The sequence below is a fragment of the Aspergillus karnatakaensis genome (assembly GCF_047715665.1).
Source record: "Aspergillus karnatakaensis strain CBS 102800 unplaced genomic scaffold BJY04scaffold_12, whole genome shotgun sequence".
Lineage (NCBI taxonomy): Eukaryota > Fungi > Ascomycota > Eurotiomycetes > Eurotiales > Aspergillaceae > Aspergillus > Aspergillus karnatakaensis.
In genome coordinates, this window is record NW_027395724.1 from 238,699 (window position 1) to 256,152 (window position 17,454).

Genomic DNA, 17,454 nt, shown 5'->3' on the forward strand with positions numbered 1-17,454 from the left:
CGTGACACAACTGACACCCCCCCCCATTCAAAAGCAAACCTTGGCTTTTAATAGACTGCTCCTGATTCCACTTGGAAGTAAAGCTCACTTCAGCCTGACCCGTCCTTCTTTTTTTCTTTGCTGAAACCACAGCAGCAGCCAGTTTCAATAGTGCTGTTTCGAGTCTCACAGTGTTTCGTATCAACCCCACGCTGACACCCCCGCGGGAGAGCTGAAAGTTGAAACACCATGTACGACATAACGATGCTTGGACCATCTGTGTTTGGGGGTTTGCTGTCGCTGCCAAACAGGCGGCTCAACGTTACATTCTACGAGTCGAGTCCGTGCCAGATCATGAGAAGCGGTGGCAAGGTCTAGACTGCATCCCGTCGTGGCCGGTTGTGACTGGAGCAGACCTTAAGCTAGTGATCTAGATATGCTTCACGATCCCGGGGAAGTCGGCAAGAGCCTGGAAGAGGGGATTGCCACCAATAGGGCTGCTTCTAGAAAATAGCCAGGTACCAAGGCTAAAGGCAGTGGGAGCGGTGTATAACTATACCACGGGACCAACTAACGCGTGGCCTGAAACTCTGTAGTACATTCTGTCTCGGGTTTAATCCAGAATATCTGCTGAGCCGATTGCTAGATCCCTGTCAGCACATGGCAGGAGGAGCATCGAACCATCCCACGCAAATCAATCCTTCACACCCAATGAACACCATTACACCGAGCATCGGTGGTGGCTTGTGTGCCTCGCTGTACCTCCTCTGCAGCCTGAGCTTGAGCATAAACTGATGTATGTTCCACGGAGTGCGGCTGTTCAGGAGGCGATCAGGCGATATAGTTCATGTTACGTCAAGCTTCTAGAAAGCCCGTACCTCCACGCGAACCCATCCGCATCCTCGACCGATATGCCGAGTTCCGGCAAAGAGCCGGTATTCGTGATGTTGCGGGTCAGCCTCATAGTACACGGCAGAGTTGTATGGAATCATAGGTGACTCCTGATCTGACTCATGACGACATAGCTCGTATCCTCAACATTCATTGTCGTTTCAGGTTGGAAAGGATCAGTCGCCGTCTTAACACCAAACCTTCGTGACAGGACAACAAGTTGAGCAACAAAGAGCGAGCTGCGAAAACACCTTTGGTCACCTTCGCCGAAGCCTCTGACGATGTGGTCCTGCAGTTGATTCCAATCCACAAATCCCAATCGCTTGACATTCTCTTCTGTAAGCAGCCTCTTCACAACCTTGTATAGTGCTCCGTCTTCTCTATAGAGCGACGGACCCAAGTATGCGCGCTTCGTGCGGTGCATGATCTCATCAGTGATGAATGGCCTCATCGCCTCGCGAAGGATGTATTTCTCACGTAGAACCTTGTTGACGGGATCGTATCGAATCTTTAGGCTCGGCGGAATCTGATTCGCGAACTCCGTGACATGGTGGTCGAGAAATGGCGGCCTCGTTTCAATTTGGTGGACCATGTCAGCGCCGTCTCCGATATAACGGAGAATGTAGTTTGCAAGAATGGACTTGGTCCATTGATAGCTTGCCGAGTGTAAAGGGTGCCATTTTTCTGAGATATTCGATAAAACCTGCCCCCCAAAGTGCTCCGCAAATGCTGTTTCCGGATCATCCAAAGCGTACCTTGCCGTCCATGAGGCAAAAGGCAAGTTGTAAAATGAGCTTACGCGGGCAAACACGGATGAGTGGTTGAGCATGCGCTTGGTCGACGCAGGAGAGTTGAGAGGCGGTGGTATGGCTTCTCTACCAGCTTCGAACATTTGAGAGCTATCGGACATCTCAAATGGTGGTGGAGGCCACGACAGGTCTGGCTCCAGAAACATTTTTGACAGCATATCTGGGTAACCGCCGAAGTGCTCATCGGACCCCTCGCCTGCTCCCGTTAGCAACATTTAGACGATAGATCATGACCTTCGTACCTGTGAGGATAACTTTTTTTCCGTGAGAATGCGCCAACTCTCCTACAGCAATCCGGCCCATTCCATTCACATCCGGAATAGGCGCCTCTGTGTACCAGACAGTATCCTCAAAACGCTTGGCGATTTCTGCTTCAGTCATTGTCACTGGATGCAGATCAACGCCAATCCAATCTGCGGTCCGCTGTGCTATATCTGCTATAATTAGACCATCTAATTCGCACAGAGAGAAGGTTTCGTACCTGACTCGTCCACCCCGCTATCTTTTCCGAATCGTATTGTGTAGCAGCTCATTTTCGAGATATCCCCAGTGTCATCATTTCCCAAGAGCTCGCCGTGTTTAATGAGATATGCAGTCATTCCAGCAATAGCGGATGAATCTAGGCCGCCACTAAGATAGATCCCAACTTCCACGTCAGCACGGAGCCTTAGCTTGACGGATTCGAGTAAGAGTTGTCGGAGTTTCAGTATTATCTCCTCCTCCGTTTGTGGAACCGGAGTTTTCTGTTGAGTATTAGCTCAGCACTAGATAGGTCCCCGCAGGGGTCAATACCTTGTCAGGATAGTCCAGATTCCAATAAGTGTTGATTTCGGGAGGCTTGAAGTCTAAACTGACCATATATTGGCCAGGTTCGAGCTATGGATGGGTAGTCAGCCTTCGGTAACAGAGACTACTATGCGCGATTCGGCTTACCCGGTACACCCCCTTGAAGTACATCTGAGAATCCCACAGCCAACCTTTCTCGAGGATGTTCTCGACAGACCATTCCGGCTGCCATCCAAATGGCAAGAATGACTTCATCTCGGTGGCGACTAGCAACCTGTTGTTGACGACTGTATAATAAAGAGATTTGATTCCATAGCGATCACGAGCGGCAAAGAAGAGCTTCCGTTTGGCATCCCAGAGAACAAGGGCAAACTCTCCACGTAGCTTGGAGACAAATGAAATGCCATAGTGGCGGTATAAAGCAATGACTATCTCGCAGTCGCTGTTGCTCTGAAAGTCGTATTCATGGGCCAGCTCTGCTCGGTACTTCTCGTGGTCATACAGCTCGCCGTTGACGACTGCATGCACTGTGTCTTCGTTGTCATGGAAAGGCTGATTCCCGGCAGGACTGAGGTCAATGATCGATAGACGGGCATGACCGAGCCCTATGAGAAGAAATATGATGAGCTCCCATCCCCACGTGGTGCCTTGTCACGGAGTGCTTACCCACGCGATGGTCCGGACTGAACCATTGACCTCTGGCATCGGGACCACGGTGCTTAACCAGCTCTAAGCTTTCATCCATTTGTTCGCTGAGGACCTCAGGATCGGTGTTGTTGTCGTATTGGGGGCAATTGGCACGCCCGTCGAGGCTGAGGATTGCTGTGAGGCCGCACATGGTTGATTCTAAACAATGAGACCAGGGGAAACCGGCAATAAAACAGACATCCAATTCTGAAAAAAGCTGTGACGAGGGTCTGGAGACCGAGTCATTGATTCCACCACTGCGTATTTATAAATTCCGCTCCCAGGCAAGGGGCAGATAACTGGAGGGTCCACGATGACTGCATGATTCATTGGCTGTGCCAATCCATCTCTCTCGAACTTCGCGAGACGGATGTTCGGAACGGTTGACTGGAGATGTACCCATGATGCCGGGGCCGTTGAAGGTTGTGTTGGTTCGGATGATTGGAGGTGAGAACATTTGAACGGGGGTGAGATCCACTCGGTTGTCTTTCTGGATGCGTCTCTGCCCCTCACCTCTCGTCCGAACCCCTCCTACCCACCTCGAACACACTTCCCGAAGTTCTGCTCTTTGTTCTTGAAACCATCCCAAGCGCCGCATACTCAGCGAGCCTATCTAGGAAAGAGCAGTAGTTGACAAATTCTGACGGCAGGCGGCCGTTTGCGGGATAACGCACACTCTAGCGATGCAATGCATACCTACCTAGAATTGCGGCAGACCTAATGCACCTAATAAAGTTTCTGAGCAGGGGTTATGGGCTCGCTGGGACGCTAACATGCACCAGATAAGTGAGTCTACCTTCCAAATAATAATGAATAAATAAATAAATAAATAAACTTTGCTTCAGCCTTCCCCTACCTAGCTTCAAAGTGATTCACCTACCTTTTGACGGTTAGTTATACTTATCCTCTCTTTGAATTAATCTTGTTAGTATCCAATTCGCCTATCCTACATTCTGCAAGTGGTGTAGAAGACCCTCTTTGCTTGAGCAGGTCTATTCACTAAATCTTAAGAACATGAAATAGTTAGTAGGTAGAATTCTATGGACTAGGTTAAGGTAGGTAAAAGTACCTATTGGTAGCAATGATCCACCGTCCCAGCCGCAACTTTGAATCTCACTCCCTGCCATCCCATCCCATACTATTGATGCATTGAGAGAGCTCTCTACTAGTTGGTTATATGACCAACACGGTAGAGACGAGTGTAACACCGTGGTCTTTGAACACCGTGACTGATCACGTTTCTCTCGGTTCCGAATACCTATACGCTGCGCTATTCCTATTTCGGATGCAAAGCAGGGAGGGGGCGGTGTGGGTTCTTTGCTAAGCTTCAGAAGGGTCAGACCTGCAAACAACAACATCTTCTCACGCTGTTATTGCCATGATGGAAGACCCAAAGAAACAAATTCGCTAACACATATTGACGCGGATTCCACATACCATGCTTCAATTCCTTCGAGAGCTTCGCTCAGATGGTGCAGTTCGAAGTCGGCGATGAAGACTACTTGACATCCATCTATCCCTTTGTGTCAAAGGTCCAGCATTGACTCCGTGAATACCGGTCAGATGACCAACGCCGTCTAGCAGCGAAGACTCGTTCTCGTAAGGGCGGTCATTGATCTTTCTTTGACAGAACGTGTAGGTTTTTGTTGTCGAGAGAGAGAGTGGCTTTCAGGCTCCCTATGCTAATTTCTTCTTAGACCTACATGGTCTGCGGGGGTGGATCACTCAAGCATACAATAGGAAACCCGCAATTTGGCTCCTGTGTCGAAGATTATATTCATACACTGTCGCGCTAATAATAAGCAGTATTCTTTTCACGAAGCTTTACACTGTTGATGGTTTTCCATTGTTCACTTAGTGTGTAGTGGATATCAAAAAGTCTATAAGTCATAAACCAAGTAGGTATGCTGATTTTACTTCTGAACAGAGCAGCCTGGTAGCAGCATTTCTATATTGGAGTATTCGTTGCTTCAAGAACTGTTGATCCCTTAGGGCTATATAATCCATGCCAACGCAGAGTACAAACTTGAGGATTGACAGCCTAAAATTAACTAGTTCCTTGAGTACATAGTAAGGTGCTAGGTACAGGATTCATTAGTAAGATTAGGAACCCCCCAGATGACAGAGTGGCTTTAATGGCGTGGAGAGTACCTAGGTCAGTTGGAAGTTTGATTTATTTTCCTTTTGTTGCCCAACAGTCTCTTCGAACTTTCTTCTCCTATGCTTGTTCAACATTCCACGCAAACTTCTGCCTTGGCTTGTTAATGGCTGTTTGCACCAGGATCTCCTAAATCATAACTGCTCAACTATTTCGGGAGTTTTATTGCTCCAGGCCTTGGCAAGCTCTTGTTGCAAGGCCGCTTGTTACTCTCTTCCTTATTCTCTCACTGCTACAACGTTTTCTTCTCAAAATGGCGCTGGGCTTTGGCAGTGGAGACATATTGGTGAGCCTACTACCTGCATAGTGTAATGGTTCAAGAGGCGAGAACCTAATGGTTCATCATAGCGCAATAGTTGGAAGGAACTGAACCCAGTTCACCTCCCAGAATTATCTGCCGCATAGTTTTCACATGATTAATAGCGCTAATATTGAGAGGAAATTGTACTATTTTGATTGTGAGCACATGACATTTCGAAATGACAACAAATCAGTAATCTTGGTTACTGAGAAGAATAACATCGTTATACCATTAAGTGGGGAGCTCATTATACCTGCGAATGTGTCCGTTTTTATCAGAGGAGGGACAGTCAAGGAATCGGATATTTGGTGACAATTCAATCTGACGGTAGGTTACTCTGCGGACATTCTTGGTACAGAATATTGGCTAAATACAATCCTGTGTAGAATCCAATGCGCAGCTTGAGAATACCAAGATGTGGCTGCTCTCGCCTTAACTGCATCGTGACACAGTCTGTTGTATCTATAAGTAGCTGGTGTTTCTCCCATTCTCTCAATTGACTTTCATCTATGCCTCTGCACACTTCTGCGCTGAATATGGAGGATAGAGCATCGACATGTGCACCGCGTAAAGTGAAATATGGATCATCTGCTTCAGAATTTGGTTAAAACAGATCTGTAGATATAGACGGCAATGCTGCAGGTGCTCATACCAAAACAGGAAGATGTCTGTAGTATTTCAGGGCTGTCAGAAGCCAAAGTAGAGTCTGAATGACTTGGCAATGATGTCGCCGCCAGTGTGTGGCTATACGACCTATTTGCGGTCACAATAGACGCCACCTTCTTGCTTCCAATGGGAAACAATACATCGGCGACTGCAAGAGCGTGCCCAACATTAATGCAAATCACCGAATCTTGAGGTTCCTGGTGGGGGATCTTCGTCCAGACGTTTGTTGTATTTTCTGGAAGGTGATCACTCACACACATCCCCGCTTGTGGAGGAAAATGTCGAACTGCGTCGAGGATGATGTCGCCAAATACACTTTGTATCACAGCAAAGCTAGACAGCCGTAACGAACAATGTTGGTGCACCATACCATCAGCTCCCGTCACTGGAGGAGATGTTTGCGTGTGCCACCTTATAAATCTAGCAAGAAGCTTGGTCGTCGCAAGGCCGCGTTTATAGGCCACATTCCAGATCGAGAACAACGCGCTGTCATCAAAAAGTATTTTAAGTTGCTTCTTGTGCTGAGCAATGAAACCAGAAACCTTGAAGGACTCGCAAGCCCTGGGTGAAACAGAGAGGATGAAGGCTACAAAGATGTTCGGATCTTCTTCAAACACAAGAGAGTATATCTTTTGTGCCACCCTGCACTGATGCTGTGACCTGTAATCTCTACCTTTCTTTGGTGGTGTTGAACAGGCAAGTTCTAGGCGCTCACTAAGGATCTCGTAGTCCACCTCAGCAACTGCGCCTCTCGCATAGATCTCATCGTATTTAGCGTATATGAGGGTAAATCCAGGTGCTTTGTATGGCATTGGGAGCGGTGGAGTCAGAATTCTTGGACTTGTCAGGAGGAAGGCTGTTGAGGTTAGGCATGTCAGTGCCAGTGCCAGCGCCAGTGTCCGCCTAATGATTGGCCCCTCCTAATACCTGGATTACTCTGTCAGGCAATGGCGGGGTACATCCAATGAAGCAACCGAAGGGGGAGGAGGTGCAGGTGGGTGCAGCCGTGTTCGGCGTGCTCGGCGTGCTCGGATAAGTGCTGTGTTATCTACCAATGAGAACTCTAGTGTAGGACGAGCAATATTGTTTCGGAATCCTCTAGCTTCGCGTGGAGAGGAGAGGCCGAAACCTCGAAGATCTCGGTATCAAAATATGGGCCTGCAGTCTTGAATGCCACAATCTTACATCCAGAATGTATGTATGTAAATAGCCAAAACACTCTAACGCTTACATTTGCCTATTGATGCTGTGGAACTAGTTTCTTTGACGCTGTGGAACTGGCTTCTTTGATGCGGCTCGTGACTAACGCGCTTGGACGCATGCTCCCAGAGCGTGGTAATTGAAGTGTGCCATTCGAGGCACGCACAGGCTGGACCCTAGACAGCAACGGAAGATTGCTATCAGCAAGGACACATAAATACCATCAATAGTACCTTTTGTCCATTGGTAAAGTGTATTCATATCCTGTTTTGGGCGGGCGCAGGTTCATGAGGCGGGTTGGGCTTCGGGAGACTCCAATAGTATGCCTTGCACACCGAGCACCATGCAACTGACGGGCCGGAAAGAGCGTTGATCTCCTAACATATCCTGAATGGCTTCATTAGCGGTCTCTCGAGCTGGGCTGGGGGTTGCAGGCCGCTGCTGTAGGCGATAGACCTGCATAGGACATGTTCCAGTCAGTCACGCGGAATGATTTGGAATTGCGACTGTCCCGAGTACCTGGTTCAAGGCTCAGTTCTATGCAACGCATATGCACTTCAGCCTATCGAAGAGAGCCTGGATCAACGGCGGCTATACCAACATTATGATTTGGCTTTGTTATGTCTCCAATAGCCCTACCGACCCCGAAATGACACCCCGATCGCCTCGTATAGCCTCTGCATGATCGAAAACATTTGCCGCCCTCAAAAGTTGGAAATGGGCACCTCTATCGAAGGCTAGACCGGAGCCCTACTCTGATAGCCCCTAGTCGGCTGCCTCGCGCGTAGGAAACCGCTAAGCATAATAAGACGGGTAAAACCGTGCTGCCAATGTGAGTCTTAAATAGGTGGAAACCGACCAAATCATGAACTCATTCTAGCTCTGTCACTTTGCTGGAAAGGCTTTCATTCATGCTTGAGAACCCAGCCCATTTGTTCAGGCTTAACGGCTTTCGTTTATACCATTGGTAAGTCATGTCAGAGCTCAACAGTAAATTGAGAACGAATGCGACCCGCGACTGCTCAGTGCCCAGGCCCCAGCCACAGCCGCAGGTGAGCGGCGCGTTCGTTCTTTGAGATTATAGAAAGGGTGTTGAGCAACGGAAATGACCTTCCAATCTCCGAGTACCCATGGTTCCAAAGAGAAAGAGGTAATGAAAGAGACGAGCGGACGAACCGGATGAGCCAGGTAATTTCACCATTTGCTGTCTTATCCTGTCGCCCAATCAATCCATATGAGTCACGTCTTCCGAGTTCGGGGCACTACTGTCCATCCGGGGGACTCTCCATTTTCGTTCCCTCAGGTATATCTGCCTGGCCGGGGTTTCCTACACCTTGGGGTAAGATCAGCTGCTGGGGAAGTGACAAGGCTGATAGATCAGAATGGTTGGGGGCCAAAGGAACCACAGCCTCCAAACCGCGCCAAATGCCACCCAAATTGGGAGCATCTCCAGAACGTTAATCGTTGTCAAAGGCTTGGTACGCACAGCCCTAGATCGATTGATTCTATTGGGCAGCTCGCCTGTAAACTTTCTGACACTAAACCGCTCCTGGCGTATTCTCGCGCCACTAGAGAGCTTTGGGATTGACCGCTGGAGATACACGAGACATTGGGGATGTCGCATAGCCATAGCATCGGAGAACTATGCCTTTTGCTGATAGAAGCGGCTGAAGAGCAATTTGTCTGACTGCGAGTCCCAGGTATAAAAGCCTAGAGATGATCGCGATGGAATCACAAATCACAGCTCTTCAGGCACATCTTCCTTACTGAGAAAATCCCCTCTCCATCCTCAAACTCAAACAACTCTCACAATGCTTGTCTCAAAGCTCTTCCTTGGCCTCTCCATGCTCACTGGATTGGCGGCAGCATGCGGCGAATCAGACCCCAGCAATCCCCTCGATGGCCTCTTCAAGCTCGGTGACGATGGCCCAGCTCCTCCAGAGACAGTCGGCTACTTTATCAACCACGTCGGCTTATTGACCACCAACCTTCAACGCCTGAAGAACTTCTACGTCGACATCCTTGGCATGCGCCAGATCTTCGACGTCCAACTCACACCCGAGTTCACCATTACCTACCTCGGCCACTCTCAAGGCGGCCGTAATGGCACAGGCTTCCAAACCGGCGCTGAGCTCAACCGCGACAAGAACAACCTGGCTGGTCTTCTCGAAATTGTTCAGTTCAACGTCTCAGACGACACCCTCTTGGGATCGGTGAACCGCACCAACACCTTCGGACACATCGGTCTTATTGTCCCAGATATCGTCAAAGCTCAAGAATACCTGATTAGCAAAGGCGTCGAGATTCTCAAGCCTTTCGGAGAGCCTGTTCTGACCTTTACGGGGCCTGTCAACAATGCTTTCGGAATCGGCGAGTACGCGGGTGTGCATCATGCTGCTAAGCAGGCTCTTATGGATGCCCAGGGTATTATCGGACTGCCGCTGCTTCTCATGATTGCCGATCCAGATGGCAACTTGGTTGAAATTCAGCAGCAGGAGCAGCCGACGGGTGTTTTGTAGAGTGCTAAGGCTGATATTGAGGTTTGGTTCGTTCAATGCGTCTATGAGTAATGTAGGGGATGTATAATTAGCAAGACGTATATAGTCGGAGCATGATTAGAAAGTAGCCACTCAATCGTTGTTAATCCAACAGGGTTTATTTGGATTCTCTTTCGCCTCGTCTCGGGAGATAGTCTATACCTATTCTTATATTCACTCATCAGCAGGTCTTGGATAGAAGCCTGCAGAAGTAAGGAGATTCCCCGTGGCAAGATGTACTGTACATTAACAATTGTTAATCAAGCGAACAGCGATTTTCGGAGAACAGCCATGAACTCGGGCCGGAAAGATGATCGCCCCCTTGGGTAAGCGAGCCGCGGGGAAACGGCAACCCCGGACTTTCGACCGAGGTCGCTCTTCGGCCAAATAATACCAACTTCTCCTCACGCTTCTTCTCTTTCTCTCTCTCCTCACCAGCCATTTCCTTCTTGTTCGACACACAGAGTAACGATGCTACGAACAGCTTCGCGTCGAGCTCCCCGACGCATTCCTTCGATTCGCGCGACCGCAGGCGGTCCAGTGTCCTCTCGTCTCGCACCCCATCTCCGCTCCTTCACATGCGGTTATTTGCGGATGTCGCCGTCATCGCTCCCACCCGTTCAACCACCCGTCTCAACAACGCTCCCAAGCGACTCATACCAATTACTTTCGACGGCTGAAAAGGCTGGAGAGGCAGAAGATGCGCTGTACGAACAGCAAATCAAAGACGTCGAGGCGTGGTGGAACTCTCCCCGCTTTGAGGGGATAAAGCGCCCTTACACCGCCGCGGACGTGGTTAGCAAACGGGGGACACTACAGCAGTCATACCCGAGTTCGTTGATGGCTAGGAAGTTGTTCAATTTGTTGAACGAGAGGGCGAAGGAGGGAAAGCCGGTTCATACGAGTATGTGGCGCTTTACGTCTCTGCTAACTGCGAAATATGCTGATTACTGGCAGTGGGCGCAATTGACCCTGTGCAAATGACACAACAGGCTCCTAACCAGGAGGTCCTGTATATATCTGGATGGGCCTGTTCGTCGGTGTTGACATCGACGAACGAGGTTTCTGCGGATTTCGGAGATTACCCGTATAACACGGTTCCGAACCAGGTTCAGCGATTGTTCAAGGCTCAACAATTACATGATCGCAAACATTTCGATGCGCGACGGAAGTTGACGCCGGAGCAGCGGAAATCTACGCCTTACGTTGATTACATGCGACCGATTATTGCCGATGGTGACACTGGGTATGTAGATCGCCGAATTGAAGTATTCTACTAACGTCGAGTAGGCACGGCGGTTTGACAGCCGTCTTGAAGCTAGCGAAACTCTTCGCCGAGAACGGTGCTGCGGCGGTTCACTTTGAAGATCAGCTGCACGGTGGGAAAAAGTGTGGCCATTTGGCGGGCAAGGTCATAGTTCCGATCGGCGAGCACATCAACCGACTCGTTGCGGCTCGGTTCCAGTGGGACTTGATGGGCGTTGAGAATTTGGTCATTGCTCGGACTGACTCAGAGAGCGGAAAGTTGCTCAGCAGTGCTATCGACGTACGCGACCATGAATTCATCCTCGGCGTGACAGAAGAGTCAGAGCCGCTCGCAGAGACACTGCAAGCTATGGAGAGGGAAGGGGCTGCGCCAGCGGAGATTGATGCATTTGAGCTGGATTGGGTCAAAAGGCACAAGCTGGTGACATTTGATGAAGGTGCGCAGTCTCTCTTCTTCCTGAGGCCGTTTACTAACTTCCGCAGCTGTCGATGCCCACCTTGAGGCTGAAGGTGCATCTCATTCTGCCCGCGATGCGTACAAGAAGCATGTCACAGAGAATCCTGATCTTTCCATCTCCCGCCGGCGGGTGTTGGCCAACGACTACACCAAGAAACCGGTAGTTTGGTCATGCGACATTCCCCGAACCAGAGAAGGCTTCTACCACTACCGCGCGGGCTTCCCAGCGGCGACAAAGCGAGCCAAGGAGTTTGGCCCGTACGCCGACCTTCTATGGGTCGAGACCGGCGATCCGAACGTTGAGAAAGCCGGAAAGCTCGCAGGAGAAGTGCGCGCTACTCACCCCGGCAAGAAGCTTGTCTACAACCTGAGCCCGTCCTTTAACTGGATGGGGCAGGGCTTCGACGAGGCATCTCTCAAGTCATTTATCTGGGACCTCGCTCAGCATGGGTAAGTTATCCTAATGCTATACGTGAAGTCATAGTCTAATATTTCTAGTTTCGTTCTCCAATTGATCTCCCTTGCTGGTATCCATTCCGGAGCCACCATTACAGCGGAGCTCTCTCGCGCTTTCAAGGACGAGGGTATGCTCGCATACGTCCGCCTCATCCAAGCGCGCGAGAAGGAGCTCGGCGTTGATGTCCTCACACACCAAAAGTGGAGCGGTGCACCGTACATGGATGGTATCGTCGGAGCTATCCAGAGCGGAAGCAGCAGCAGCAAGAGTATGGGAGAGGGAAATACCGAGAAGGGTGAGTCTTCTCTATATTGGCTCTTGACGACTTACTAACTGTTCTCAGGTTTCTAGATTCGTTGCAAGTGAAGGGGCGAATGGGTAAAACTGATTTGTAAACCATTGATTTTGCGAAGAGCGCGACTATTTTGATTGATAGATCTAGTTCTCTTATTAGCCTTGTTTGACTGCCAAATGCCCACAAAACATGTATACCTCAGTTCCGAAATATAAGGTCTACGCCTCCTCTGCGATGTGGAACTGCTGTGTCTTGCTGAGTTAACCTGGGTTTACCTGGCGCAGATATTCCATTGGTAGTCTCAAGAGGAATCGGGGGGGGGAAGCTGACAATGGAGCTCGAAAAGATGTCCATCTTGTGCCATACTTTCAAGCGTTGGCTGGTATAGGCGAAGCAGCAGGGTATCGCATTTGGCAGAAACCATTATGATTCGCGGACAACGAACACGATAGATGGAATTACTTCGCGTCTTTGACGCCAAAGAAGTAGTATCTATGTAGCATGCTGGGAATCCTTCGATCCTTCCTGGGGCCAACACGGCTGGATTGCCAGCCAAGTACGACAACCAACCCCACAGATTTCCCTCGGGGTGGCCGTATCAAGCCTCGGGGAAGTAGATCGGCTGGTTGATGCCCCGATTTAGGTAGGAGTGACCGCCATCATCGTGTTGGGGTTACCTTTGAGCCCGCCACTGACGAACGCTCTCGCGGCATTTTCCCCGGATTATACTGTTCCTTGCTGGGCTGCAGGAGATACGAAGGATCATCCCTTGGCTAGGTGCCACACGCGAGGGATTTCGCTGGGCTAACGGCCAAACGGTTGTATGAGAGGAGAGGTCTGTCTCCAAGACGCGTGGATATAGGGTTAGGGTTATCAGCCGTGGGTTCGGAAATATGGAGAGCAGCAACCGGACGGCTCGTATGAGTTGTCTGCCGCGTGGCAATCCGGTCTGTACAATGGTGCAGCCGTTGGAGAGATCATTGGACTCTTTATGAATGGATACCTGGCTGAGCGCTTTGGCTATCGGAAGACCATGATGGGTGCTTTAGCCGCTATTACAGGTTCGGAGCCATACCTCTTAGTGAAATGAGCTAATCTGACCTATATTTGCATCACAGCCTTGATCTTCATCCCATTTTTCGCCCCGTCAGTGGCTGTCCTGCAAACTGGAAGTGTCCTGATGGGCATTCCCTGGGGTATATTTCAAACACTGCCTGCAACATACGCCTCTGAGGTCTGCCCTGTTGCTCTTCGTAGTTACCTTACCACCTACATCAACATGTGCTGGGTCATCGGTCAGCTACTTGCTACAGGTGTGTTGAGGGCCATGTTGCAGCGCACCGATGAATGGGCTTACCGTATCCCCTACGCACTCCAATGGATGTGGCCCGTTCCGCTGCTCGTCGGTGTTGCCCTAGCACCTGAATCACCATGGTGGTTTGTTCGCCACGCCAAATTAGAAGAGGCAAAAGCAGCCCTTCGCCGATTAACCGTACCAAATGCCGACCCTGAATTCAGCATTGACAACACCGTCGAGGTCATGGCTCACACCAACGAAATCGAAAAGGAGATTGGTCACGGAACCGCCTACGTCGATTGTTTCAAAGGCCACGACCTCCGCCGGACCGAAATCAGCTGCCTCACCTGGGCAGGGCAGAACCTCTGCGGAACCGCCTTCATGAACAACTCGACCTATTTCTTCATTCAAGCAGGAATGGATGAATCAAACTCTTTTAACATGTCAATCGGCCAATACGCTATTGGTATTGTCGGAGTCCTCGGCGCCTGGTTTATGATGTTGCACGTAGGCCGCCGAACACTCTATGTAACCGGCCTCGCTGTCTTGACCCTCTTCCTTTTTGGGATCGGATGCACCTCCTTCGCCGACACAAACGCAGGCTCGTGGGCTGCAGGAAGCCTTCTCCTCATTTTTGCCCTCAGTTACAATCTTACCGTGGGAACGGTGACCTACTCTCTCGTCTCGGAAGTCTCGTCCGTCCGACTACGTGCCAAAACAGTCAGTCTGGCAAGAAACCTATACAACGTCTGCAGTATCGTCAGTGGTGTTATCAGCCCATATATGCTGAACCCGACAGCGTGGAACTGGAAGAACAGGACCGGATTCTTCTGGGCCGGGATCACGCTGCTTTGCTTCACCTGGGCGTTTTTCCGCGTTCCAGAGACAAAAGGGCGGACTTATGCCGAGTTGGATATCCTGTTTGAGCGAAAGATCAAGGCGAGGAAGTTTTCTAGTACCACTGCTGAGGTTTTTGGTCGGAGGGAGGAGGTTGTGGAGTGAGATGAAGGGTCTGGTAGCGTTGTTAGTAATTGGTAGGCTAGGGCTACACCAAACGAGGTCCTCGAAGGTGCTGGGAAATAAAACTAATAGCTTTTACTCTATATGTGTACAGGGTCAATCCGAAATCAAATTGAGTCACTTACATCAACTTGTCCAGCACTTTATTAAGCTTTGAGGCTGGACCACCCAGCCCTAATCAGACAAACAAGCCCCCTCCTATCCCTGCCCTACATATGTGCCTGCGACAGTAATACAGCCCCTCACCAAGCAGAGCTCAACAGAAGAGGCTCTTTCTCAGCACAAATATATCTACATCTCAGCTAGAGAATTTAGAACAATAAGAATCAATAGCAAACTGAGCGTAGCGCATTGAACACTCTAAAAGAGCTCCCGAAAATGTTGTTCCGTGTCGTGTGAAGGGGGTATATACAGGCTGTCCGAAAATATAAAAACAAGAGAAGAAAACAACAAACGGATATACAAAGATTACATGCTGGCTTCGCAATCTGCGTCCGTCAAACCAGCGGAAGAAAGAAGGAAGAAGGGAGAGTGGTTCACCAAGAGAGGCAACACCATGGTAAGCGTAGCAGAATCAATATCGAGATCAAGTGGCAGCAGGGGAAAAGGATATACAGCCTACCCACCTCACCAGCCTCAACCTCAATCTCAACCTAACCCTTCCTCGCAAACTGTTCATACGTAACCATCACCTCATCCGTCCTCTCAATCCCCGCCGCACTCCTCAGAATACTCGTATCCTCATTACTCCCATTACTCTGCTCGTGCGTGATAACCGTGTTCTGATGATACGAGGCGTCGTTGAGCGTCCCCAGATCCAAATCCGTCGTCTTGAGCCCTTCCTTTGACGAGAACCGGCCGTAGCGCCTCGACGACCCGCCGTACATGGGCAGCTGGTAGGAGGAGTTTTCGCCGCCGGAGCTGCCCTTGCCGGACTTGCCGTATTTGATGCGTGTGTAGAGCGGGCGGAGGACGGGGATCGAGCTGCACATTATTGTTGCGCAGGATTCGGTGGCGGACCAGATGAGCATGGGGATTGTTTCGTCTGTGCAGGGAGGAGAAAGGGGGGGTTAGTTTTGGGGTATGAGGGTGTGGGAAGGGAGGGGAGGGGAGGGAAGGAGGATGCGTACAGAGGTATTCGGAGGCGTTGAGTCCTGAGAGGGCTTCGGTTCGGATGATGCCGCAGACGCCGGCGCTGGAGGGGGGTAGGTTAGTATCATGAACTGCGAAGTTAGGGTTGGTGGAAGCATACAAGAGGCCGAGGCTCAGACCGCAGGCGACGGTGATTTTCTCCTTGTGCTTCATGTTGAGACCCCAGACGACGAACCACGGGAGGATCGCAAAGGCAAAGTCCATTGCGACGAACCATGCTGTAGCAAACAGATCAAGTCAGTGTCGTGAACAATGGATGGATCTAAGAAATAGCAAGGGCACCTACAACCAACTGTGTAGCCGATATTAGAGAACTCGATCCAGCAGGTTCCCGGAATCGTTCGATTCCAGGTCCTCTCTATCGGGGAGCACTGCACGATGGCCGTGATGCTCGCGAACAGTGTTATGATGGCGTTGATCACTAGGCAAACGTAGATGAAGGCGATTTGGATCTTGTTGCGGATGATTCGGAGAAGAAACATGCCCACAGCCGCTTTACCGATGCCGATGACCAGAATCCCCGAAAACTGGCTCATGATTACCCACTTGACGCCCTCGAAGTATATGTCCATATCACCGACTTCTGCGGCGCGCTTCCCGAGGCCATAGTGGGTGGCTATGGAGACGAAAATTGTGTACAGGATGTGAATAACCTGGCTGGTCAGCGCTTGGTCGGTGGTCAATTGCCACAGTTGCTCTGCTCACCAAAGCAGTAATGCATAGATAGTCGTCAACGCCCACGGCATTCAGAATTCGATGTCGTGTATAGAGTCTAACGCCCACAAAGAAAGCGAAGACGCCAACCTCCATCCAGAGGACTCCATTCACCATGGGCCCCAGGCCACCGTAGTAACCCATGTCGAGAGCCACAAGGAAAGGAACAAGACTTGCAGGGGTCAGGGGAACAAGATTCTGGGATGCTACTAGTCTCAGGGACGAGAGTATTTAGATTTAGAGTCTCTGCAAAGCATTGAGCAGGGGCTGTCGGAGTGCAGAGTTCCAAACGAAATACGCCGACCATTCTACAAGGGGCAATGGGGCCATCCTTTTGAATCCTGACAGCCTGAAAGCAGAATAGACCTGTCGACTGTCAATCAATGATCAACAGAATGAAAGTTGACAGCTCTTGACCCACTGCTAGCGGCCCACATGAAGCGCCGGTCCGGATGCGCCGCGAGTCAGGCCCCAGCCAGTGAAGAGTCCGTGCTAGGGCTGGTGCGGCATGTGGCGTTGCCAAAGGTCCCTCCTCCTCTTCTCTGCCCAATGGTCTGCTCGTTACGACTCAGTTTCCGCCGTTGATCCTGCGGCTTGGGACTAGGTTTGGCTTTTGACAGATAACGTCCGGAGTCCGGAGATGGCAACGGGTGTAGCGTGTTGAACCTGTCACCTGTGAGGGGAACGGCTCAGGCTTTCTCCTTTTCCCCAAAGCAATCAATGCAATCCAGACCGTTCATCACCGGCCCTCTTAGCGTCGAACCCTACCAACCGTCTCTCTT

At 50.3% G+C, this 17,454-nt stretch overlaps 5 protein-coding genes across 5 annotated transcripts; 3 read left to right on the forward strand and 2 right to left on the reverse strand.

Annotated features, from left to right (window-relative positions):
* Positions 1-681: 681 nt before the first annotated feature.
* On the reverse strand, positions 682-3,303 carry BJY04DRAFT_206146 (asparagine synthetase B family protein; the record flags this gene model as incomplete). The annotated part of the gene is made up of 7 exons (XM_073713677.1): positions 682-795; positions 1,064-1,875; positions 1,922-2,113; positions 2,161-2,422; positions 2,472-2,555; positions 2,613-3,070; positions 3,132-3,303. The coding sequence occupies 7 exons, from the start codon at positions 3,301-3,303 to the stop codon at positions 682-684; spliced, it is 2,094 nt and encodes a 697-aa protein (XP_073573744.1).
* Positions 3,304-9,022: 5,719 nt separating this feature from the next.
* On the forward strand, positions 9,023-10,438 carry BJY04DRAFT_183523 (VOC family protein). The gene has a single exon (XM_073710485.1). The coding sequence runs from the start codon at positions 9,289-9,291 to the stop codon at positions 9,994-9,996; it is 708 nt and encodes a 235-aa protein (XP_073573745.1). The 5' UTR covers positions 9,023-9,288; the 3' UTR covers positions 9,997-10,438.
* Positions 10,342-12,616, forward strand: BJY04DRAFT_18971 (methylisocitrate lyase ICL2). The gene is made up of 6 exons (XM_073711414.1): positions 10,342-10,918; positions 10,972-11,260; positions 11,305-11,717; positions 11,764-12,187; positions 12,236-12,489; positions 12,538-12,616. The coding sequence occupies exons 1-6, from the start codon at positions 10,486-10,488 to the stop codon at positions 12,543-12,545; spliced, it is 1,821 nt and encodes a 606-aa protein (XP_073573746.1). The 5' UTR covers positions 10,342-10,485; the 3' UTR covers positions 12,546-12,616.
* A 909-nt stretch (positions 12,617-13,525) lies between these two features.
* Positions 13,526-14,788, forward strand: BJY04DRAFT_215824 (general substrate transporter; the record flags this gene model as incomplete). Its single annotated transcript, XM_073715573.1, has 2 exons — positions 13,526-13,550; positions 13,608-14,788. The coding sequence occupies 2 exons, from the start codon at positions 13,526-13,528 to the stop codon at positions 14,786-14,788; spliced, it is 1,206 nt and encodes a 401-aa protein (XP_073573747.1).
* Positions 14,789-15,207: 419 nt separating this feature from the next.
* BJY04DRAFT_19030 (uncharacterized protein) lies at positions 15,208-17,453 on the reverse strand. The gene is made up of 5 exons (XM_073711486.1): positions 16,664-17,453; positions 16,245-16,611; positions 16,059-16,176; positions 15,937-16,001; positions 15,208-15,851 (listed from the first exon to the last, which is right to left on the reverse strand). The coding sequence occupies exons 1-5, from the start codon at positions 16,814-16,816 to the stop codon at positions 15,460-15,462; spliced, it is 1,095 nt and encodes a 364-aa protein (XP_073573748.1). The 5' UTR covers positions 16,817-17,453; the 3' UTR covers positions 15,208-15,459.
* Position 17,454: the final 1 nt, after the last annotated feature.

What these genes read in the sequence shown, in the direction of transcription:
- BJY04DRAFT_183523 (XM_073710485.1), top strand. Translation starts at nt 9,289, where the DNA reads ATGCTTGTCTCAAAGCTCTTCCTTGGCCTCTCCATGCTCACTGGATTG.
- BJY04DRAFT_18971 (XM_073711414.1), top strand. Translation starts at nt 10,486, where the DNA reads ATGCTACGAACAGCTTCGCGTCGAGCTCCCCGACGCATTCCTTCGATT. An exon ending in GGGAAAGCCGGTTCATACGA is followed by an intron (nt 10,919 to 10,971) that starts GTATGTGGCGCT and finishes GATTACTGGCAG; the next exon opens with TGGGCGCAATTGACCCTGTG. An exon ending in ATTGCCGATGGTGACACTGG is followed by an intron (nt 11,261 to 11,304) that starts GTATGTAGATCG and finishes AACGTCGAGTAG; the next exon opens with GCACGGCGGTTTGACAGCCG.
- BJY04DRAFT_19030 (XM_073711486.1), bottom strand. Translation starts at nt 16,816, where the DNA reads ATGGGTTACTACGGTGGCCTGGGGCCCATGGTGAATGGAGTCCTCTGG. An exon ending in TATCGGCTACACAGTTGGTT is followed by an intron (nt 16,177 to 16,244) that starts GTAGGTGCCCTT and finishes TGTTTGCTACAG; the next exon opens with CATGGTTCGTCGCAATGGAC. An exon ending in GGTCTGAGCCTCGGCCTCTT is followed by an intron (nt 16,002 to 16,058) that starts GTATGCTTCCAC and finishes ACCCCCCTCCAG; the next exon opens with CGCCGGCGTCTGCGGCATCA.